General features: G+C 37.3%; 1 protein-coding gene across 1 annotated transcript; it reads right to left on the bottom strand.

Moving 5' to 3' along the window:
- Positions 1-1,500: 1,500 nt before the first annotated feature.
- On the bottom strand, positions 1,501-18,531 carry LOC104900630 (chaperone protein dnaJ A6, chloroplastic). The gene is made up of 8 exons (XM_010688103.3): positions 18,338-18,531; positions 17,826-17,964; positions 15,538-15,679; positions 15,368-15,425; positions 12,122-12,164; positions 3,067-3,115; positions 2,853-2,927; positions 1,501-2,769 (listed from the first exon to the last, which is right to left on the bottom strand). Exons 2-8 carry the CDS (start codon positions 17,930-17,932, stop codon positions 1,915-1,917), a joined length of 1,329 nt encoding a protein of 442 aa, XP_010686405.2. The 5' UTR covers positions 17,933-17,964; positions 18,338-18,531; the 3' UTR covers positions 1,501-1,914.
- Positions 18,532-25,867: the final 7,336 nt, after the last annotated feature.

The raw sequence follows: 25,867 nt of genomic DNA, 5'->3' as shown, positions 1-25,867 counted from the left end.
AAGATTATGGGAGGTGAAAGTGTTAGGGAACAATAACTTCACCTACATATCTTTTAATCTTTATTGTTATTTACTTTCTCCCATATTTACTACTTTATCTACTTTTTTCGATACAAAGTTTTAAAAATAATATGTTTATGGGTCGTACAAGAAAAGAAAACGTATTAATTTATTAACATATTATATTAAAGTTGATGTCATAAGCTACAAAAATAGATTGAGAAGGTAAAAATAATGATAAACATCTGGTGGAATAATTCCAAAAAGCAGAAAAAAAAATCAGATAAACTAATAAGAGAAACCAAAGTAAGTAAACTAACACAATCAAAGAGATTAACACATATATAAGTCTAGTATAAATCCTTTTACTTCTTTATAAGTTATAACATTATGAATTTTACATCCGACCATAAAAAACTTGAACCATTAAATCTTTAATTATTTATAAGTAGAAATAATCTTAAAATAGCTATTTTTGAAGACTGTGATGATCCAAAGACACTTGCTATGTTAATCTTTGGTATGACATATTAGTCCAAAGTTCATTTGAAATATTATTAGGTATATAAGTTAAAATATAGTGAAAAAGAAAAAAAGTAGTATTATATGCGAAAATCAACCCTTGCTAGATTACTAGCCTGCAAAGTGCACCAGCTTAGAGACTAGATACAAGGCTAAACAGCCCAGAAGTAAATACCCGAACATATTGTTAGAATAAAAATTTGAATCTTGAACAACTGAAATTCAAGATGGTACTCTACTGAGCTACCACATCCCCTCAAAGTTACGAAATATATGGCTCACCAATATGACTTTGTCTTGCAAATATACAACTACAGGATTTGACAGTACTGCTAGAGTAATTCTCCCCCAAACTAATGCATTTCTCTAATCCACATCTCCTAAACTATAACATATTTACACTATAATCACCCACCTGGAAGGTTACGATATTGTATTGTATCCAAACTCCTATAACTACTTCACCTCCCCAAGTCTCACAATTGAATAATCAACACTTCAATAATACGACAAGTCACCTTAAGTCTTAGCTAAGATAATTTAAATGCGATCAGTGGAAAAGACGTTTCTGCGCCAAAGTTGAATCTTTCACTAAAATCATCACTTATATAGTTATATCACCATAAAATAGAAGATCCATGGATTAAGGATAACCGATTACTAACATCAAATGAACTACATAAGTTAAGCTACAACACCAAATAAAGGACATTAAAGCCAAGTGTAAGTAAAATTTGTGTAAATTAACTATAACAAAGAGTTACAATTTAAAGGTAAAGGTAACCACGATTTGCATCAGCTAGATAGAGGTCAGTGTGGCAAATTTCTCACACCTAATTCAGGAATGATAATCTGGACACAATTATATCCTCTAAAATTCCACATAATTGCATTTGATATTGAGGTTAAATGTTAGACAAGATAACTCAATAAGCAAATAGATCTAAAATTTTGAGAAGAGTAAAAACCCTACAGAAATAAAGAAATTAGAAGGATGAGAATAAGTTCATCCGTCCAGAACCATAAATATATAAAATGTCAATATTCGCTACTCTTGTTGGCCCAAAAAAATACCCTACACAAGTGTCCAAACGGCTAATCGCTCCAACGATTTACAATTTTCCCAGCAAACTCAAAAAAATGCAATTTTATTGAGACATAAGAAAGATGGGAAATAATGCCTAAGTTGTTTCCTTTTTCAATAACTTCGTATAATACATACAACAAAATCTGACTCTGGATATATCCCTATTCCTACTACTTCAGCTAAGAACTGGGGCATGGGGAGAAAAATTCAGGGTTTGTATAGCTAACATGAGACCAATCAAAGAGGGAAACCAAGCAAAAACATCATCAGCAAGAGAGAATACCTTCTCTGACTCAGCTGATGCGCTATCTTCTACCTGCACTGTTGGGAGCCTTAGCCTTGTTTAGATTAGAAAGTTCCTCAACAAGCTTCCTTTCATCGTCGCTAAGCCTTTTCGGAATTTCAACTTGCACTCTCACCAACTGATCCCCTCTAATGTTAGGCTTGTTCAACAGTGGCACACCTTTCTTCGCCATCACCAAAGTCGTCCCAGGTTGTGTGCCAGCAGGTATTTTCAGATCAACGGTCCCGTCAACTGTTGGGACTTTCATTGTTGTCCCGAGGATGGCATCAATGTAAGTAACTTTGCAAGAATAGAGAATATTTGTATCGTCTCGTTTCAACACGGGATCAGGGATGACATCAATGGCAACAAAGAGGTCTCCTGGTGGGCCACCTCTCCTTCCCGCATTACCCTCTCCTCGAACTCTCAGCCGACTGCCGGCATCAACACCAGCAGGGACCTTCAGGCTAATCCGCTTTGACTTTCTTACCCTCCCATCGCCATTACAGGTATTACACGGAGTCGAGTTTTCCCCTGTCCCACCACAGGCCGAGCAAGTGGACACCTGTTGAAACACACCAAGGGGAGTACGCGCTGCAGAGATGACTTGTCCTTGGCCACCACATGTGCTGCATTTGGTTGGCTGAGTACCAGGTTTGGCCCCTGATCCATTGCAAGTACCACAAGTCTCTAGACGACTAATGTCAATATCCTTCTCAATACCGAATATGGCTTCTTTAAAATTTAATACCAGATTGTAAACCTGGTCTTCACCTTCTGTTGCCCTGTTTCTTGAACCTCTTCCTCCCATTCCCCCCATTCCCATACCACCAAGGTCAAATATAGACTCGAAAAGATCGAAGGGATTGGTAAAATCCTGTCAGAAGTAGTGAAATTTTTTCATAAAGAAGAACTCAACCACGACAAATAAATGGGGTAATAAGCTAAAAGATCACTTACCCCAGGGCCACCTCCTTTTAGGCCTGCCTCCCCATATCTGTCATATATTGACCGTTTCTCATCATCTGACAAGACCTATAAAATTGGTCACCTGTCAGCTTCGTTGATGAGGTGAGAGACTAACAAGCACAGAAGTTCAAATGACAACACAAAAGGCAACAGTCAACATGAAAAAATGAAAGGCGACGATTCAAGTAAGAGTTGTCATATATACCTCATAAGCATTACTAATATCCTTGAATTTCTGCTCTGCTCCTGGCTCTCTACAATGTGAATAAAACAGGAAACGAAATTAAAAACAGTAAATAACATAGGGGAGAAAGAACACAAGAAAAAACAACTAAAATGTACGTCTTCAAATGCACTCAATCTCTCATACTAAAGCAGTTTACTAGCATAAACAAACATTTAAGCATGACAAAAGCCATGAACCGCAAATCAGAGCATGATTGACATCCTGGGCAAGAGAAGAGTATTTGAAAATCAACATGCAGCTTCAGGAAATACGCATAGCTTCCCTAACAGGACCAACTTCAGTAGCATGTAATTTCTGCACGACCAGACCTCACAAAAGCATGGAAAATCTCTTCAGGAAATGCGTATAGGTTCCCTAACAGGACCAACTTCAGTAGCACGTAATTTCTGCACCACCAGACCTCAGAAAAGCATGGAAAATCTCTTACGTCCATAAGCATAAAAAGGATTTAGTCTATAATCTCGTCATGACAGTTGTAAGTCTGACACATATCACCAATTGTATACTTACTCAGTTCCAAATTAGTTGCAACATGGGTGAAAGCACAAATATTAAGGGGTGCATGTGAAAAACAGAGAGAGAGAGAGAGATAAAGAGGGGGAGCCATGTAATGAGGAGAGAAATACAAATAGCTCATTAGTCATTACCAGATAAAGTAATGTAACAAAAATTTGACACTTCCTCTAAAAGAAAGTGTTGAAACTAGTTTAAAATGAAGGAGATATCTAAGAGTGCCAAACTTAATTCACAAGAAGGCAGAGCACTGGCCAAACTAAAATCCCCCGGCAAAATTTGCTTGATGTGAGATATCTTCAGGAAACAACATGTGCATCTCACTCGTGAATACCAAATTGTATGACAAGGCATATAAACTGCTTCAAATCCCGAACTAGTCTCAATCCCAAAATCTTAGGAAAATCTTCCGTTGCTTTAATTTAACCTTCTTCGTGAGACATCACTCTCCGTCACAGGTCCTGCGAGCGTCTTCGACTTACAAATTGCCAAAAACATTCAGAGTTCAGACCTTTTCACACAAAGTCACATATACAGTCAGCCTCACTGTAATGAAGTCCAAACTCGTCTCAATCACGCAATTTTAGCAGGTGCCCATGCCTCCTTAGCTTTAAAAGGTGCAAGGCGCAAGGCGAAGGCGCATGCATATCGTAGACAAGGCACACCTTTGGTGCCAAAAGCTTAAACTTCAATTATACAACATATTTTACACTCAAAACAACATACAAATACTTTAAAAAATGTGAGTGTTGTAAATTAAATATAGTGCCTACTAATTGCAAAATTAGCTACTCTAAAGATTTTGATTGCCGGCCTTTTTGATTTACCTAAGAAATTAAGTTACCTATTGCAATTACTAATTAACTTGAAATTCTTTTAATAAAGAAAAAAACTGACCAGAGGCGAAGGAGAACAGAAGAAGGAAAGGAGTGGGGAAGAGGAAAAAAAGAAAAAAGAAAAAGAAATACAGCACGTGACTACTGGAGAGTGGGGAGTGGACCTACCTGCTACCTACCGGTCACAACTCACGCTTCACAAAAGAAAAACGACGAGAAAGTTGGAGAAGCCTCGAGAAGTTTCCAGATGCAACCTAAAGGTTGCTCGCCGGTAATGGGAACCGGAGATTTGGTGCCGGCGCTGATGATAGATGTCACACAGGCATCATCTGTCACCTTCGACGACCCAGCCCGTGATCAATTTCGACCAAATTATGAATTAGGGTTTTCTCCCTAATTGGGAATTCTTAAATTAGGGTTCGATATGGCAAAATTCAATGCAATAACAAAGGGATTTTGTTCAAAACTCATAAATCAAAACCAAGGTAAGTTGAAATTTGAATAAAATAGATTCTTTTTTCATTTTCAACTCTGATCTACTAAAGGCGACAGCAGCACGCCTTGCGCCTCCCACAAGGCCGCAAGAAGCGCGTGCCTCTCGTCCCCTGACGTATACGTCTAAATATGAAAAGGTGATTTGTTGTGCGCCTCCAAGAGCGCCCAAGGCGCGCTTTTTAAAACTAAGTGTGCCTCCTCTGGCCTCCGTCCCTTGGTAATTTCACACCCTCCTTTTTGAGTTATCCCAAAAAAATCACTTTCATTTTATATAAACTTTTCAGTTTCTCTCAATCAAATCAATCCTTTTTTCTAGATCTAGCCTTCTCTTACTTTTCTTCTCTATATCCACTACCAAATATTATATTCAAAATCTTAAAGATCTTTTTTAACAGTTGTGCCAAACCCAAATGTCTTTCGAGGGACAAAGAGTGAACCATCATGGTTGCAAAACTCAATCGCGGTCGTGAAGACAATAATTGTTGGAGAACCACTTTGGCAGGCAATGCGAATGGTTTGTAGCCATTATGACTTAATATCTCAGCCACGTTAAGCTCAAAAACCTTAAAAATGTGGATGTGTTACATGACAGGCTGAGATTTGATACTCTGAGTACCATTCATCATTTGTACAGAGTTGCCCTTTATAGCAAGCCATCAACGCCTCACCACGGATCTGCTATGAACTGATATTTTAGGGTAAGGGTAATTTAGATATTAGCTTTATGAGTAGCTTAGGGAATAAGCGAGGTAGTTTTGTTAAGAAAATTACTCTATATATAGGGTTAATTAGAGAGAAGAATGTATGTTGAAAATTGTTGAGAATATTAGGGAGCTTTTAAGAGTTCATTTGGGAGTGTGTCAAGTCACTCGAATACTTGACAATTTATCTTTTATTTCTGTAATTTTCGATTTATCAATCAAATCTTCATCTTCTTCCTCAATTTATGCATTTATTGGTGTCTAAGCTGTGTTGATTCATAGCAAATGGTATCAGAGCAAACGATTCTGGGAGATTAGTTGCTGATTTTTTCAGTTTCCGATTTCTAAATTAAAAAAAAAAAAAAAAAAAAAAAAAAAGTTGAAGAAGGATGCAACAAATAAGAGATCTGGTTAGCGAGGGATTTTCAAAAATCACACAAAACTTGAATCCCTGGTCTCTAAATGTAAGGAAGCTACAAACAATCCAATATGAGCTTCAACTTCCTCTATTTAATGGAAGAAATCCGGATGAATGGATTTGGGAGATGGAAGAGTACTTCCAACTTTTCTGGTTTAGTGAAGCAGAGAAGTTGAAGGCTGCCATTGTTGGATGCGAAGGTGAAGCATTACAATGGTTTGGCTGGGAGCATCAACGACGGCCCATCCGGTAGTGGGATGAGTTGAAGCAACTTGTGGTGCGGTGTTTTCCGGATGCACCGGGGTTTTCTCGGCAAGTGCAGGTTGTACAACCACCTTCGAAAGGGGTGGTAGAAGTGGTAAAACCCTCGGTGATTTTTCCCCAAGAAATTCACACTACCACCATTAACTCTCAAGAGAAACTTGAAGAGGAAGACAACCCACCTATGGTCGAAGCGGAAGAGTCAAAACTGAAGAATAGTGCCTGTGTAAATGATTTTGGAGATTATCACACTGGCCAAGGGTCACCGGACTTCACCGGCGGAAATTTTGGTGGGTTTGCTGGAGTATACACCAGTGGAGGTGGATTTGGTGATGAAGCTCCTGGTCATCCGGATGGTGAAGGATTCAGCGAACAAGGGGTACTCCTTCAACGCCAATCGGAGAAAGAAGGCAGGTGGTCCAGATAAATCGGTAGGCAGCGGTTCCGGTGGTGGGCCATGCTGGTTCGTCGGTGAAGTACTTGGGTGCAGCGGCATTGGAGATGGACGAACCGGTGAAGGGACCGGAGGTTTTGCTAGTTCTGGTGGTGGACTTAGTGGGGGTTCCCGCTTGGTTCCAGGTTGTTGCAACGGGGACGCGTCTAAGGGTGGAAGCAACTCATTACCGCCGAAGGTGGGTAAAAGACAAGGTGACTGTTCTGGAGGTTTTATCACCGGTGGCTGAGTCGGTTTTGTTGAAGGAATCACCATTAATGGCAGCATGAACACAGGGGGAGGATTCGTGAAAGGTGGTTCGGCAGCTAGTGGGTCAGGTGGTGGACCTGGATATTTTATGGGTAAAAATAGCTTCGCCGGCGGTAATCCGGGTAGTGGAAGATGGTGGAGCACACGAGATTGCTTGCTGCTGAGTACTCCAGAAATGGTGGAGTATAGAAGAGGGTCCAAAGAGTGCGGTGGACCTGGAGACTTGTCAGGTAAAAATGGTGAATCTGAGTGGGTTGGAATTGAATCACATGGAGGAAAATTTGAGCGTGGCGGTGCTGCCGAAAGTGGATCTGGCGGTGGTCCGGGTTTTTGGGTCGAAAATTTTAAGGTGGTTGTTGGAACCGCCACTCGTGGTGGCCTGAAAAGAGGAGAAATTTTTATGCAAGGTGCTACTGGAGCAAGTGGGTCAGGCGGGGGACCCGGATATCGTTCTAGTAGGAATACCGGCAGTGGGTTAAGCTTTCTTGCCGGTAAGGATGAAGTAGGGTGGCGCTTAGGGTGTTCTTTTTGGCAACCATTTACAGTCACAGCTTGTGAAAAAAGCTTCGAAGAATTCTTAGTTGGCTTGAGGAGGAAGGCAACTTTATTTGGGGGTAATTATGTATTTGCAGATAGTGATGAGTCAGCACATAAGGACTGGTGGAGGAGGCCATGTGGCCTGGATGAAAGAATGAAGAAGGTTCTAGAGACTCTTAAGGTAAAGTGTAAAAGGGGCCAAACTAATGACATCAGCAGTAAAGGCAAGTTGGGGACATATATTTTCAGCCTAATAAATGCAATTAAAGGTAAAATGATGTGGGCTGGCCCAAATGTTGGGGAGTTGACTCAGGAAATTGGGCCTGCTCATTTTGAGCTCAACTTCCATTTCATCAAGCAAAGGCCTCTTACTGAAAATAGAAAAAGAAGACCCACTAACCCCACCCATGTTTTTAAACCTAAGTGGTCAACCTTTCCATTCATGGACCCACCTATTTTCAAATCAAAAAAAATCCAGCACTCACCCGTATCATCCTTATTTCCATTTCAGTTAACCCCAATTTTCTTTAAAACCACCCAACTTTTCCCATTCAATCTGCACAATACAGCCCACCTCTTCACACTATTTCTTTTACCACTCAGTGAGTCCAATTCATCCAACACCTTTATTCAACTGCAACTGGTGTCCAAGGAGCTCCACCTACTCTGCTTCAAAAGGGGTACTACCGTACTACGAGGCTCATATTTGACGGCTTCAAACACCAAGAATTGATAGTCTTGTTTCTTTACAATGGTGACAAAGATGATCATGATTTCTATCCACCTTGAGGACAAGGTGGAAGTTTGGGCGGCCGGTATTGTAATATACTGGCTTAAGGGGAGTAGGGGTATTTTAATAATATACTCTAGTTAATATGTTAGCTTGGGAAATAAGGCAAGTAGATTATAAATAGGGGAGATGAGGGAGGAAATAGATCATCAAGAAAATATTGGATAGTTCATTCTAGTGGTTAGCTTTGGGAGTGTGTCAAGTCACTCGAAAACTTGATAATCTATCTTTATTTTCTGTTATTTCCATTATTATCAAGTTATAATGCTATGAACTGATATTTTAGGGTAAGGGTAATTTAGATATTAGCTTTATGAGTAGCTTAGGGAATAAGCTAGGTAGTTTTGTTAAGAAAATTACTCTATATATAGGGTTAATTAGAGAGAAGAATGTATGTTGAAAATTGTTGAGAATATTAGGGAGCTTTTAAGAGTTCATTTGGGAGTGTGTCAAGTCACTCGAATACTTGGCAATTTATCTTTTATTTTCTGTTATTTCCATTATTATCAATCAAAGATCATTATCTTCTTCCTTCATATTTCTGCTCAAATTATCAGTTCATCACAAATGGTATCAGAGCAAACGATTTTGAGAGACTGATTGCTGATTTTCAGATTCTTATATTAAAAAAAAAAAAAAAAAGAGAGAAATCTGCCATGGACGTTGCAGGCAGAAATGCACGGCAACTAATGCAAAGGTGGATCTATGAAGAGTTTGCCTACATCACACAAAAAAGAAATGGAGGAATCTCAGATCTCAAAGAAGAACAAAGAATCCGGCGAGAGCTTCAACTTCCGTCATTTGATGGAAGAAATTATGAGTGGATTCTAATATTGGAGGACTCCTTCCAATATTTCCAATTAAATGAAGAAACAAAGTTTCAGGCGGCCGTAATGGCACTTGAAGGCGACGCGCAGCGGTGGTTCGAATGGGAACACCGGCGATGGCCGTTCAATGGGTGGCAGGAAATGAAGAAGCACTTGTCGCGGAGCTTCAATCCTTCATCGATGACAACTCAGAGGGGTTGGGATGGTATGGTGAAGCACCAAAATATCTCCCTGAGTTACAGTCATGGTGGAATGAGTGATGTCACGGGTTGTTGTACCAAGGACAATGGAAAACTGGTGGTGCCAAAAAACAAGCAAGAAAATCCGGTAAGGCAAGAGAAGGTGGTGGAAGGAACAAAAGAGATTCAGGCAACCTCCAACGTGGACTGTCACACCATGTTCATGGCGATCTCACCTGAATCAAAACAGAAGGGAGGAACAGAAGATGAAAGAGGGTTCAGGGGATGCAAAAATGGAACGACACCAAGCTGCTTCACCGGTGGCAGGTGCCGTGGTGGTTTTGATAAGGTTGCAGGTGAACCACATGGAGGGAACTTCGAGCGTGGTGGTGCGGCAGAAAGTGGATCTGGAGGTGGTCCAGGTATTTTGGTCGGAAATCGTAAGTTTGGTGATGGAACCACCACTTGCGGAGGCTTGAACTGGGAACGAGAACCCTTTGTGAAGGGCGAACCAGAGGGTGGTGATGTGGTTGATTACACCGGTAGGGCCGTCGAAGAACGTCGAAACAACGTCTCTAGCAACAACCACAGTGGCGGGATTTTTGAGAGAGGAGGTGCTGGGAGTAGTGGTTCTGGTGGAGGTCCAGGAGACTTCGTTGGTGGGCCACGCAGAGTCACCAACAAACTTGATGGTGAAGCACTCTGGTGCTTTGGTGCGAGAGGAAGCGAATATAGTGGAAGGCCTGGTGATTTCGGAGCAGGATTTAGCGGTGAAGGTGAAGGAATTTCAGTGGGTGGTTTCGGAGGAGATATGCAGCGAAGGCGTGGTGGTGGTGGTGGGATATATGACTGGGTTGAGAGAAGACGTGCAAGAAGAGTCGACGAAGAAGGATCGTCAGGGTGCAGACCGGGTGGGGGACCCGACAGTTTTGCCGGAGTAAATGCCGACAAGGGACCAAGTTTTGTCGCCGGCGATAAGTTGTGCGGTGGAGCAGTCAAGGAAGGTCTTCAGTTCAAGGTCAAAGAGAGTCTTCACAAAAAAGGGGTCGAATCATCTAGAATTAGGTTTGAGGAAAAACAAGTGCAAGGAGAGGGTAGCAAGGGTAAAAATGTAATTGGGCACAAAGAAGGAAACAATGGTGAGGTGAGACACGTGCTCTTTTCACCACTTCTAAATACCAGCTGTACCTCAATTTATGAGACAATAAAAGAGAGCAGGCCTCATTTTTTAAACCCCTTGCTTCTGGGCTTATATGAAAGATGTGAAGTCAGGCCCACTACTTACTCCCCAACCAACCCAAAATCGAATGGCACATTTGACCATTTTAATTCAAAACCCAGAGACCCACTTTCTTTTTCACCAAACTCCTTCAGCCCATATATGCCTACCCCTCTTCTGCCTAACCCATATTTCATTACACCTGCCCAACTTTTTATGGTTAAATCAAATTTTTTTTCTAATTTTCCCCACCAACAACCTTACAAACAGATATCACAGTCTTCACACCACATTACCACTTCTCCTTTCACGGTAATATCACTCATGACAGACCTCTTCCCTCTCAAGTTGGGACGCTTAGATGGTCACCAACACTCAAGCAAGAAGAGCATGAACGTCTACTGCAGCAGGCACTCTGAAGGTAATATGGACCAGCCTTGTCGAGGCCGAGCATCAAGTGCTGACTACCATCCACCTTGAGGACAAGGTGGAAGTTTGGGGAGCCGGTAATGCTATGAACTGATATTTTAGGGTAAGGGTAATTTAGATATTAGCTTTATGAGTAGCTTAGGGAATAAGCTAGGTAGTTTTGTTAAGAAAATTACTCTATATATAGGGTTAATTAGAGAGAAGAATGTATGTTGAAAATTGTTGAGAATATTAGGGAGCTTTTAAGAGTTCATTTGGGAGTGTGTCAAGTCACTAGAATACTTGGCAATTTATCTTTTATTTCTGTAATTTTCGATTTATCAATCAAATCTTCATCTTCTTCCTCAATTTATGCATTTATTGGTGTCTAAGCTGTGTTGATTCATAGCAGGATCCTCTGGAACAACTTCAAAGTTAAAAGGTATTGCACTCCTCGACAGATTACAAATGCATTCAGAACTTCTCTCACAGACTAAGTGGCAATCAACTTCAATGTGCTATGTCCTTTCCGATCCTCTAATGGGAAACTTTTTCTTGTCGGCATCTGATCTAAGCCTATCACTTGCTTCCAAATGTCATTCTAAAGCATATGATAACAGCATTGGACAGGTAGCGTGATGGCCTAAACTAAAGAGCAGCTACCGAAATCAAATTCTTTCATCGAGAATGTGAAAGATAAGGCCAAAGTAACTTCCTAAAAGCTTTCGGAACTCAAATACGTCAGACTTGAAGTTGAAAGAAACTTCACCGTCACTCCTGCGGATCTAAACAAAGAAAGTGCTCACTTGGGACAAACGGTGCAGAGGAAAAGATCTAAAAGGTTCTCGTGAAACAATTTTTTTTCAAATGCCGATTCACTTCCATCAATGTCATTTTAGTAATTCAGATAAGCAACTCAGGAAAAAACAGCCTCTCAACTACGCAAAAATCAACATACTGCAATGGAGAAGTGATGGTAAAAACAGCAATTGGCATCCCAAGCACAAAAACAGAACACACACAAACGCACCCTAGACATGAATAGCAATACGGTATAGACTGCAGAGAAACTGTAAACGGATAATCTCATGTATTAGAAAAGAAAAGCTGAGGAGAATAAACTTACTTGTTGACATCAGGATGGCAACTCCTTGCAAGCTTCCGATAAGCTGAACACGAAACAATATTTGCTCGTTATAAGAAGAGAAATGCATTTCTTCGGGCAAACAGTACAAATATGTACAAATACTTCGACTTTCTTGTGCTAGAACTTTGTCTCGTAAACACAAACGTATTGTACGTTCTTTTTCGAAAAGATTAGGTTCAGAATTTTTAGAAGAAATTTTTACGGAGGAAGAAAAAGTTCTTTCTTTCATCTTATCAAGGGATTCTTCTACTTCATGGGGATTATATAAAAGGCGTATTTGGTATTTGGATATTATTTGTACCCATAAGTTGGTCAATGATGAATGATTGGTTATGAGACTACCTACATGAAATGAAGGGAAAATTCTTCGATTTCAGATTATTTCAAATAGAAATTCGTTTGAAATAAATTTCCTATCATCTCTATCTCCGTTCGAAATAGAAAGATGGGAATTTTGAAATAGCTCTTTTATTGACATTATTATCTTTAAAAACACTTTGTGGAGCGATTAATAAAACAAACGATACAATACTCCACAACAGAATAGGACTGCAAATAAAAGCTAGGGTAATAAAGCCTTTCAATATCGTAAAAGAGCTCCCACCAAGACCCATAAGAGATGATAGACCCACAGATACACAATTACACATAGCTAGGTTAGAAGGGCTCAATGGTCATGATTGATTCATTAATGCTGCAGAGATATCACAGCTTCATAGAATTCTACCTTTTATTTAACCTTCACCTTCCATCTACATTTGATTAGATTAAGCTCCTAGATCTGGAGGGAAACCCCAAATTTCACTCAAAGCCCTGAACTATGGCCAAGACATAGCACAATGCAAGAAGTGATCCTCCACTTCAGCATAAAAAGTACCAAAACTCTGGGGAACAGAGCCTTACAAATTGCTTGGTGTAATTTGCAAGAAACCACAGGTTTACAGGAATGGTTCAAAACATAAAAAACAGATATTAACAGTATCAAAGAGACATACTGAAACCCTTGAGCTCTGTAACAGCATGAATAAGACATACGCATACGATAAACCCCATTTTCTAGTTCTGCGAAATAATAATCCAAGTCACAAGAGCAACAAAAGAAGATGCAAGAAAGGCCCGTACACCCCCCCCCCCAACCACTCAAATAAGAGGCAAAAAGGAGTGCACAATATACACAAAGATTGACTGGATCACCAGAAGGGACAAAGATCATAATTTTTTTATTAAAATAGAATAGTTAAGAGAATCCAGTACTTGGTAAACAGGAGACACAGGAACCATGAACTTAGACTTCGTTCTTTTCACCTAAAAATCCTTAGCCAGACTTACCTTTGTTAATCTGAATGTCAGAACTTATTGGCCCATATATAAAATGAAGATAACTTACTTATCATAATTTGAACCTTATTTTATTTGAAACTTCTTGTCTTTTAAGATGAAAAGAGCAAAGCCTTACTTTGTCTTTGATGCTGTTCTCCCCTGAACTAAAAGTTTCTCCAAAAAAATGTTATTTCGTATCAGTATCACATCCTTCACCATAAACAACTCAATCCAGAACCAAAAAAAAAAAAAACATGTCTGAACTTTGAACGTCATCACAACATCTCCACTCTTAAAGATTGCAAACGAGAAATCAAAGGCTTTCCCTTCAAATCTCAAGTGAGGACTCCATTACTCAAAGATCTCATAAAAGATCTACCCCAACATTGAGAAATTGGTTAAGCGGTAATAAACAGAATACACAGCCTGGAATATAGTGATACCCCGCCCAAGAAAGAGACCTAAGTCCTAGTAATCCTGCTAAATGGGCTAACAACATAGTTTCCACAAGGAGAACGAAGACAAATAGATGCCTACATAATGCCCATTAAATTGACAGCAAATGCTATTCTTCAACTTTATTTTCAATTCTAAAATGCTATTCTTCTGCTTGCCCTAACATACACTTAAATACTTAATGATGCAATATTCCCACTTAATTTGCAACAATAACCTAGCAATCCAGTTGAGATGCTACATTGCTACTATGCACTCCAGGATTCTTGCTGTCCTTGTTATTCATAGCCACACATATTATATCCCCAGTAACTCCCATGATGCTCCTGACTAGGCCCACTGTGCGTATATTTGTGCCTAGTCTTAGAGTAGCCGATTTGTGGCAGGTCGAGTCCCACATTTCCATCCTCATACCCAAAATGAGTCGAATAGTGTACTATGTACTACATTATATATACAGAAAATATTAGCAAGCCACCAGACACACAACTTAAATTCTCCAACTCCAAAAACACACTTGATCAACAAATCTAACACCTTCAACATCTCTAAAGATAGCATCCTCTTGCAAAAGCCAAGCACAATATATTGTTTTCCCTTAACAAGAATTATCCATTAACTAGAAACAACAGTCAAGACCTCAGCAATCGAGTTCATCAGCCTCATTGCAGCCTCAAAGCAATGCAGCATTCACAATTAGCCTCAATCAATCAACACATTCTCATTATTTCTGAAAGGCTTCTGAAAATCATCATATTGGAGCTATAACATAAAAAGCTACCAAGTTTTTAGGATGAGTTCTCACACACTGAAAGCATCAGATTACTTGCACAAGTTACCTCACCCAAGCAAAAAAAAAAAATGTAATACAGTACGAACTCCCACCATAACAAACGATTCAAAGATGCCCTGCCTCCCAAAGTGTATTTGGTGCTTTATTATAAATAAAAGAAAACATGAATATAATCAACAATGACTAGAAAGGGAAACACACAAGGACCATTGTCGTTAATTTTCCTTACAATAGACACAGTCTATGATAACCCTCCTGATGCATGAATGTCTTAACTCATAGCAGAACTCTCAACGCTGTTTCCTCGCAATCTGTCATGTAATTCTAACTCAACTTTCTGTTGTTCAACTTATAAACCTACATGCATTTTGGTCTCTCCGATGAAGTCCCTACTTTAATTTGTTCTAGAAGCACTAAAACATCATTCTGAATAAATTATCAAACCAAAATCAGTCTCCCTTATTTAATCTTATCTAAAGTATGGATCGACATATTACCAAAATTTGACATTCCAATGTTTGTCATAATTATATGGCTTCATGTACAAATTGTCATCTTTCCAACAAGTCTAAGTATGAGAAGCTTGGTAGAGTAAGACCTTTTCTTCTTAAACTGACATCGATGACATTAAGTTACAGAGCAAAACTGCAACTCACCACTTTTTATTTCTGATTTGCTGGCATTTCGTGATACTCCTAGGACCGAGTAGAAGTCCTGTGTATTGGTATTGTTAGCATATGTATAAATACACAAGCTCATAAAAAAATGAAGAGAACTTTAATAGAAACGAAGACGTGCAAGAAAGAAAGTGCAATGAGATACTCACCGACTCAGCCTTCACAATGAAACGGAAACCCCTTTTATAGCATGGACTTCGAGCTGAACTCACATTAAATAGCAAATGCATTGGTTCCGGGGAAAACATGCTCGAGCTTAGGGATTGAATTGCTCTTATCTTGCTTGGTCCACTGCAGACACAATAATTAGGCAATCAAATTGCCATATCCAAAAGCAAAATTAGACAATCATCTCACACGGTCACACCTTCGCCCACCTTTTAGCAAATGATTAAGAAAAATATACATAGGGAATAAATCACCCAAAAATATAGGGAGGGGGTGGAGACAGTCCCCTAAAAAGGAGAGGAAAAGCAAAAGGAACATAAAGGTTTTTTGACTGAAAGTTCATATTTTTTGGTATGGAGCGAATCAAAACAAAAAAAGACAGGCATCCCTGACAATGTCAAGCAAAGCTTATCCCATATGCATGTGATTGGGGGATCATATGAACAACTATAATGCATCTAATCATGGCCCCAATGTCCCAACAAGGGCAGGGTAAGAGGATAATATATCCTGAACCGGGAGAAGATAAAGAAGGTCACTCAGTCATTTTCTTCAACATGACTTCACACAACTAGACTTAAAAGTTTAAATGTTTCAAAGTAGTTTCATAATTCTAGTGCTTCTAAGCGACTTATCTACCTATACAAATATATTAAGGCGTTCTTAAACAAAGAATCATGCCACGTGGCACTCTGCCTTAGGGTGTTTTACACCATGCAATCCACATAAAATAAAAAAAATGCATTGTGTTAGATTAGATCGTGTGATCACAAGCTTATATACTAAAGTCTCAACCACTAAACCAAGTGATATTTGATATCATTATTTCAAGGTAAAATATTAATAAATGAAAAATATAATTAACAGCAAGGTAGCTCAGGCCTAAACACTAGTTTATAGATAATTAGTCTCCCGCGAGTGAATTTCTATATATGTTAAGATGCCATAAAGATTTTCTGCTTGTTCAAAATGGTGACAGACGCCAAATGACTTCATCTGTTCTCGAAGGGTTTAAATCCACGCAGAAGAATTTCTTTTTCTAAAGTTCTAGCTAAAGCTCAATCTGCAGCAGACTATTTGATTCACCAATACTAAACTAAGGGAGCATGACTTCGAAGGACTAAAATTTCCCTCTCCCCAACCAAAAACAGTAAGGTCGTGTTTTTGAATCAATCAGCTGACCATTTTCCCAAAACAATCATCTTTTCCGAAAAAAAGCATGCATCTCCAGAGAGCAGCACATTTGGTGAGAATTGAGATATGGTTAAACATTGAGGTTAGGAGTTGTGTACAGTAGGGACAAGATAGAAACTCCACCTCAGCCCTTGACTGGTCTTGCTTCAAAATAACAAAAGCTTAAATGTTTCTGCCTCATCTCAGAGACCCAAACAAAAGGAAAGGAACGTCTTCAGTTCTCCCCATAGTTCCTTTTCTCAGCATCAGCCTCCAAAAATCCTACCTTTTTTCTTCTAAGTTCTATCAGATGCTGGAATAAATTGCTAAGCTGAACAAATATCAGATTGAAAAGAAAGAGAGAAAAGAAGAACAAAGAAGAAGAAAGAAGAAGATTAGACTTTAAAGAGAAGAAGATAGATTGTGATAAATTTTGCGGCAGCAATTGTAACCTACAAAATACTAAGCATTTGAGTGGCTTAGCACACTTCCAATACATATAAAGAGTTCATACTTTTCCAAATAGTTTCACTATTCCCCTTCCTCCTTCAAATATGATATGTCTCACTCAATAAACTTTCTCTCACTATAACTAACCTGCTTATGTAATTACTCTTGCTACTCAATGCTTACTCCTCGTAGCACTCAGCTGATATATCCTAAAAGAAATAAGTAGCATCTCCCACCTTGCCCTTTCCCTTATGCATAGCATAGGTGAAGTGAATACAATGATTGGGCTGGACTTGCTGAATCATAACAGTTGCACAAAAGCACTGAATCTTATCCTTGTTCCTAAACATTATCTACCAAAAAAAGAGTCCCAAGTGCACTGAAATTTCCATTGTAATATGTCTAAATACAACAAAATCCACCACACCACAACGAGTAACTAACATTTCTTTACAAGATATTCAAGTTTGGCACTTGTGCAACCACCCATCTTCCAACATATTGGTCATTCAACCGAATTAGAACTATACACCGGTCATACAACATACTGAAGATTCTTAGTGCAAATTTGAAAAACCCAAGCAATATTGACAAAAACAGAACTTCAACGGAATAAAATTAGAAGAGTTATTAGCTGGATTCTCACCAACTTGAAAATGTTGCAAACTTGTTTTCCAAAGAATGCCTTGACATAAGTACCGGACGAACGCCCCATTGAGCAGTCCATGTAGTTCCACAAGGTGAAATAGCCATTTAATATTGATATAGTATACTTCTCCAACACCCTACAACATGTCAATTGTTAATGCAACATCACAGAAAAAGAAATTTCACCAATTAGTCATATCTCATAAGAAGTAAAACATATTGTTATTACCTCGAATGCAACCAAACACTCCAAAATTAGCAAAAACTTACATGTATACAGTTCAATTGAAACTACAGAATACCATATAACAGTAAAAAAAAAACATATTGTTTCACTCTAGATTGCGAATTCAAATTCAACAAAATATCCAAACTAAAATTCTGCAAAAACCTAATTAATCTAGGGTTAAAGAAATGATAATCGATAGGAAAAATAAATTAGCATAAAATAGAAAAGTAAAGAAGAAGATAATAATATGTAATAGGAGAGAGAGAAAAATGATGACAAACCTTAAGGTTGAAGAAAGGAAACTCCTATGGCGGAACCACGCCGGGCGAACGACGTCGTTTGGCGGGCTCCGGTAGAGAGAGAGAGTGAAGCAGAAGAGAGAGAAAGGAAAAGAGGTTTTAGCGATGAGGAGAGAGAGAGTATATAAAGCGTGAGGTTGTGAAAGAGTTGATGAAAGTGTGTTCAGAAATCACAATGATACTCAAAATAAGTTTTGCTTATGTTTGTGAGGTTTCGATATAGGTTCCATATTGGGTCGTTCCAGAACTTTCAAGGAATTATTATTAGCAAATATGAAGTATTTTTTGAATGATTTTTATAAATGATTTTTTGAATGGAATGATTCCACCCTTGAACGATCTTTTTAAAACAGTCCTATTTTTTATAAATTTAGGAAAACCCCATCTTTATGGGATATTTGTCAAAAAGGACCATTATACTGGTCATCGATTCAAAAGGTGATGACCCAAGAGTCCCAACCTCACTCACAGTAAACCCCCACCCCACCCCCCGCAAGCAGGCAGCCACCGTCCAGGCGCCTACCCCAATCTTCGTCTCCGACCACCCCCTTCTTCCATGTCCCCGTCGCCTCCCCCCCATAGGCCATAGCCCCCTTCCCCGAAACGAATTTAAGGATTTAGAGGAAAGCAACAGATATCTCAATGGATAGTGGGGCAAAGGAGGTCAAACAACGTGCAAACCCTAGTTGTAGATGGAGCATGGAAGAAGAACGTTCAAACAAATCAGTGGCAAGCAGCCATAGCCTGGAAAAACCTCAATAACGACCCCATAAAGGAATTCGCGAGGAAAATCTTCGCAAACTCTGCAGAACAAACGGAAGCCTATGCAATTATGAAAGCTTTATCAAACATGGAGTGGCATTGTACGAAGTTAATTATTAAAACAGACAACCAAGAGATTATTCGCGCCCTAAAGAGTCCAAGAAAGACAAATAAGGATATAGATAATATCATCAAAGACATCAGGAAAATAGCAAATAGTTTTATGTTTGTTTATTGTAAGAAGGTAAAAAGAGAGGAAGTCAATTTAGCACATAAGGTAGCTGTCAAGGCTAGGAAAAGCTAAGTGACATCTCCCTTGTATTATTCTGCTTTTACCCATTGTCAAAACAAAAAAAAAGTGTAAACTTTTTCATGGTTAAGCTTCAAATTAGACTATGTTCAGTTGTATAAAATTAGGGCATGTTCTCCCTAACTTATTTTCAGTTCAGTTGCAACTTGCAACCAGTTCAATTCAGTTGCAGATCGGTTCAATTCAGCTCAGTTTAGTTCAGCTCCAGTTATCATTTCTATTTGATATAATTTAATTCAGTTCAGTTGCAATCAGTTCAGGCCAGTACAGTTCAGTTGTAAATCAAATCAATTCAGTTCGATATTAACAATTACAAGTAGAGTAATATTTTTATCATCATTGATAATGATAATAATTAATAATAGTAATGATAGTGATAGTAATAATAATATTAATATTAATACCAATACTGATACTAATAATATGCATAATAATATTCTTATGAATTGTTTAATATTAACAATAACAAATAGAATAATAATAACAACAATAATAAGAAGAAGAATATAATAATAATAATAAAAGTAATAATAGTAGTAGTAGTAGTAGTAATAATAATAATAATAATAATAAGAAGAAGAAGAAGAAGAAGAATATAATAGCAATAACAATAACCAATAACAGTAACGATAACAATAACGATAACACTAACACTAATACTAACACTAGCCATAACAATAGCAATAACAATAACAATAACAGTAACAATAGCAGTAGGAGTAGCAGTAACAGTAGCAGTAGCAGTAGCAGTAGCAATAGCAATAGCAATAGCAATAGCAATAGCAATAGCAATAGCAATAGCAATAGCAATAGCAATAGCAATAGCAATAGCAATAACAATAACAATAATGAACTGAATTGAGTAAGTCTGAACTGAACTAAAATAAATTTCTATTTATTCAGTCCAAAAGACAAAGTCTTACTACTTTAAGTAGTGATTTGACGTCATAAATCGTTATTTAAACTAGTATATAACGGAAACTAATCTCTACTATATAAGACAACACCTAGGGGACACCAAATAGAAAAAGAAAAACAAAGAAAAAAAAGGTTAACTTCCTGTTTTAATTTTTTTTAGAAAAATCTAAGATAATCATATCTTTATCTGTATTTTATAGGAAAAATTTATATGCTTTTGCTAGGGGTGTAAGCGGACTACGAAAAGTCCAGAGTCCAATCCAGTCCAGTCCAGACTTGTCGGACTGGACTGGACTGAAAAAATTTCGGACTGGACTCGGACTCAAATTTTCGAGTCCAAATATTTTTGGACTGGATTTGGACTCATCTCTTTGGAGTCCAATAAGTCCAGTCCAATCCAAAAATATTTTTATATATAATATATATTTAATACATATATAATGTATATATTAAAAAAAAATTAATACTATTTTTAAAATTTTGGAGTTTTCAACCTTCCCTCTCTAAATATTTCAACTGGCGCTAGACTATTGCACTTAGCTCCATTTGTTAAATAAGTAAATTATACTAGCAGTACTACAGTAGTAGGCTAGTAGCCGACTAATTCTATCTCACTTCACTCCTCGGTCCTTACTACTCACTTCCTCTTACTCTTCATTTTCTTTCTACCTCGCTGTCTCGACTCTCGCATTCTCTATTTCTCCCTTAGATTAATTCTCAGTCTCTCTGCTTTCTCTCAACTTAGATCAAGGTAAGCATCTAATTTAACTTTTTATTCATAGTATTTTACTTTAATTTAAGCTTTCAGTCTAATTTGTGGATATTAATAATTGAATCAGATATCAAATGCTCAAGCATCTCAAAAAACGTTGTGAATCATTGAATCTAAATCGGGAAAAAAGATACAATAATCGGACTGGACTGGATTCGGACTCAAGAAAAAATTATCGGACTGGATTGGACTGGACTCAAGAAATATTTGGATCGGACTTGGACTCAATTTCTCGAGTCCAAAAAACTTTGGACTGGATTTGGATTTGGCAACGTCCAATCCAGTCCAATCCACTTACACCCCTAGCTTTTGCACGCAAAAGGTGCATATAAGACTAGTCTATTATATAAGGGAAGGGGGAGTCATGCTGTCCCTCTACAAATTTCCTTAATTGTCCATTAGTAAATTAATTACTACCAAAAGGGGGGGGGGGAGTCAAAACTCAAATATAGCAATCAAATTATAATTGTGCCACAAAAAAAAACTTTGATTATAAGATTTAGTACATTTAAGTTGAAAAAAGTAAAGAAATATTACAACAATTAAATATCTTATCAATCAATTCACAAACATAATCAAGTATTATATCAAAATGGAAAATTTAATCAATTTATAACATTGTGAAATTATTTATTTAACACAAAAGACTATGTTAATACAACATAAGAAATCCTAAATAAGTAAGAAAGAATAAGTAAAAAAAATAAATAAAAGAAGGGTTAAATGGTAGAGGCCTAAGCTACTAAATTTAGCCATAAAAAAATCTAATGTTCAAACTTTTACTCCTATTTATGCCCAAAAAGGCTATAATTAATGTTTGAAAAAAAAACCAAGCATGCATCGCGTGCATAATTTACTAGTAATTATCTGAGATATCGACTTTGGTAGTGAAATCTCTATCTAAGAAAATATAACTACCACGGTGGGCGCCAAATTGTTTATGCCGATTTTGTACCAAGTACTAAAAAGGTTTAGGTGCCAACAACGAGATCATCATACTAATAATAAACGACATGATAAATGAAATGAATTGCGTAAAGAATAAAACAATGAAGGAAACAAGAAATTGTTGACGAGGAAAACCCAAAAGGGAAAAACCGCGGGTGATGCTCCTGATCACCAATCCACTAATATGACGTTTGATGTAGATGTTACAATGGTAGCTGATTACAATGATGATGGGACTCAGAATGTTTAGAGAGGAGAGAAGTATGTGTGTTTTTTCTAGAGAGAGACGATGGAAGAGAAGGTCCAGAACATAAGTTAATACTAGGTTACAAATTATGTATATATACTACTAAGAAAATATCTCCCCAGCTGCTTTTTAGTTGTTCCGCAATGTAAGGGCCCCGTCAGCACAATCCCGTGCATATCTCAACTGCAAAAATGACGCCAAGTAACGTCTCTTGACTCAGTCTTCCCACTCCTTTGCCAAACTGCCACGTTAATTGTAAATTCAAAATAATCAAAGAAGCCCGCCTATTCCAGAAAATTGAGGGCCCAACAATACGTATTATAAATTCTATTGGTACATTGAATACTATGGTAATTAATCTATTTAGAAATGATTTCCAATATAACTCCTTTTCTTTAAATTGTACCATGTTAACTTTTGACATTATTCACATACATTTCTTTGACCCTCTTGTATCTTGTATGTATAAGTAAAATCATAGTTATGTGTGATATTGTTAGAGTAGTCTCGTTATGTAGTTTTATTTATGAAGATTTTATAACTTTTTTCTTAATTGATTAGGGATCTTGATACACGAATTTATGTATATGTAAACATGTCGAGTGGTTGAAGTACAAGTATAACAGGGAGGTTGTTGAGCAGCTGGTGATAGCTTAGTGGTGTTGGCATCACCTCCTATCCCATATATCCTGGGAGTAAGTCTCACTCCATGCAAGTAAGAATCCCTCAATTTCCCCCCTACTTGTATAGTTGTATGGAACCTCATCTTACCTTATCAAAAGAAAAGAAAAAAAGGTATAACAGGGAGGATGTGTATCTTTATGGTGAATTAGGGCGTGTTCGGCGTTAGCTTTTCAACTAGCTTTTAGTGTTTTGACCAAGTCAAAACACTAATTAAGTGTTTGGCATTGTAGAGGTGGGAGTAGTGTTTGGAGTTTGAAGTAGTGTTTAGATAGCTTTTGATAAACGTTACAATTAATAGCGTTCAAAAGCAAAAGTAGCGTTCTTCATTTTTTTGAACTTTTTTTCCCAAAAAAAAATACAAGAAATCCTTGAAATTCTCATCTCTTCCTCGAGTTCGATGACAATGGAGGAAATTCTTGATTTTTCTTGCAAATCACCTCTTGGGGTTGGCTGAGGTGAGAGAAAACACGAGCGAAAAAGAACTCATCCATTGATGGCATTTCTGTTGTCGGGTTTTGCCGGCGTCGTTGACGACGGCGGAGTTGCTGGTTGTGATGGTGGTTCCAGCAGTGTGTCATCCATTGATGGATTAGAGGAGAGAGGCGGAGTAGTGGGCTTCAACGGTGGTGGTTTTTATTTTCTTCAACACTTGAAACCAATCAAACCCATAAAATTTAAGGCTAGAAATTACAAGAAAAAGAGTGTTGGAAGCTTCACTTCTAATTAAAAAGGGTAATTTGTGGAGCTATGATGAAGATGAAATAAATTGATTTGGTAATTTTGAGGGTTTTGTTGGCTTCCTTACATGAAACTCAGAAGGAGATTGGTTAGAAAGTTGGCAGAGTCAATGAATTTCAATCGTCTTATGCGAGATTGTTCAAATATTTGTGGATTTTTCTCCTAAAGTAATTGAATTAATGGTGAATCTATTGTTCTCCATTAAAGTGTATAATCTGCCATGTAGCATGAGTATTCTTTCTATTGTTCATCCCTGATTTGGAGCTCTTGGAACGTGTCACATCAATGAGATGTTGCAACTTGCATGCATAAGTTAGATAAATCAGTATTGTAAGAAGAATATTATACATTCACATTTTAATGGTTATAAAAAAATAACTAAATGTGTTGTAATAATTGCCTTAGAGTTGATATATTTTGTTAGTAGTAAAAAATTATTTAGATAGGAATAGATAGGTACATTATTTTGGTAGAAATAAATAGTCATGTTATTGTTGATTAAATAATATATTATTTTTATCTCATACAATCTCGACAGCTACTTTTACCAAACACTTATATGTTAAACAGCTACTTAAATAGTTAAAAGCTGACAGCTACTAGTAGACAGCTAACAGCTACTCCGACAGCTAACAGCTACTCCGACAGCTAACAGCTACTACAACAGCTACTTTTGCCGAACAGGCCCTTAGTAGGCTCGAAAACTAAATTACAAGCAGCGTTTTGCACTTTTGCCCAGCCGAGTTTGTCGTCAAAAGAAGAAGTAGTATCAACAAAAGGCTAAGCCCACTTCTATTAAAAGGCCAAGAAGAATGACATTAAGTTTCCTTCGAGTAAAATACAAACCAGGAATTAAAGGGCCGAGCCCAGTCAAAATCCCACTAATCTAAAGCCGAGTACAATACGAAAAAATAGAAAAAAAAAATTAAAAAATATTACTACCTAATTAATTAAAAGAAAAGATAAAAAAAAAGCATTATAAAAAAAAAACAGTAAGAATTTACAACACAGTAAGTTATTTCTCTCTTGACTAATTTTTTGAAGAAATTTTAAAACCCCTGATTTAGTAAGATAAAGTGATTAAAAATTTCAAATCCCTGACTTATTAGATGTAATTAGTAATTATTTTAATTTTCTACATGTTTTTACATACATCGCTTGCATATAAGATTAGTGTTATTAAGGGTATACTTGGATTGAGGATAATAAAGGAGATAATCTAGTGATTTTGTGATAAAAAAAAGAGAGGGAAAAAAAAGCCACTACCTTAATTTTCCCCTAATTTAACTCTTATTACCCCCTAAATGCATTACTTCCAATAATCAAGCATGTTTGGACATGTCTTGAGTTTATTTTCATGGAAATACTTTCAAAAGTATCTCTTTGAGGGTAATACTATTTGAAAAATCAAAAATTATTAAAAGAGACGGTCTAATTTTAATATAAAAGTAGACCTAGTAACTAAATGGATTAAACTAGTGACCGAAATAAATTAACCTAGTAACTATTGGGCTTCAATATTGGGCTTAGCATTGCCTAATTTTAATTTAAAAGTAGGCGGTCTCTTACAAGACAAACTATGGTCTCCATTGCCCCTAACTGATTAATTAATGACACATAACAGATAGTAATGAGTTTCATCAATTGACATAGAGATAATTTCATAGTGGAAAATGAATTAATGGAGAGCTTTACTCTTTTATATCTTATAATTAAATATTGTTTATTGCAACTTTTTTGTTCCAAAAAAAGTGTAACTTTTGTCATTGGCTTGATGGTTGAAGCAAATTATTATAACAAGAAGAAAAAGTAAGGTATAGTTTTAATTTGTTATAATGATATAATCTAATTTCCTTATTCAAGAGCATATGTACCATTTATTATGATTTGGTAATTAATATATTTCGTGATAAATTATTTAGGTTTACAAATCTAATTACATGAATTAGGCTTTTCAAATTGGTGCAATAATTCCCCTTCAAAAAACAAAATGGTGTAATTATTCAATCCCTGATTATAATCCTTTCATTTGGGGGGCGTTTATTAATTTAGAGTGGGCACATTAATTGCTCACTTTTATTTCATTACATTTATTTGAATGTAAAAATTGATATTTTATATCTTACCTTGATT

Source organism: Beta vulgaris, chromosome 8, assembly GCF_026745355.1.
Source record: "Beta vulgaris subsp. vulgaris cultivar EL10 chromosome 8, EL10.2, whole genome shotgun sequence".
Classification (NCBI taxonomy): domain Eukaryota; kingdom Viridiplantae; phylum Streptophyta; class Magnoliopsida; order Caryophyllales; family Amaranthaceae; genus Beta; species Beta vulgaris.
The sequence above is the reverse complement of the archived record's forward strand: the minus strand, read 5'-3'. Positions and strand labels throughout refer to the sequence as shown.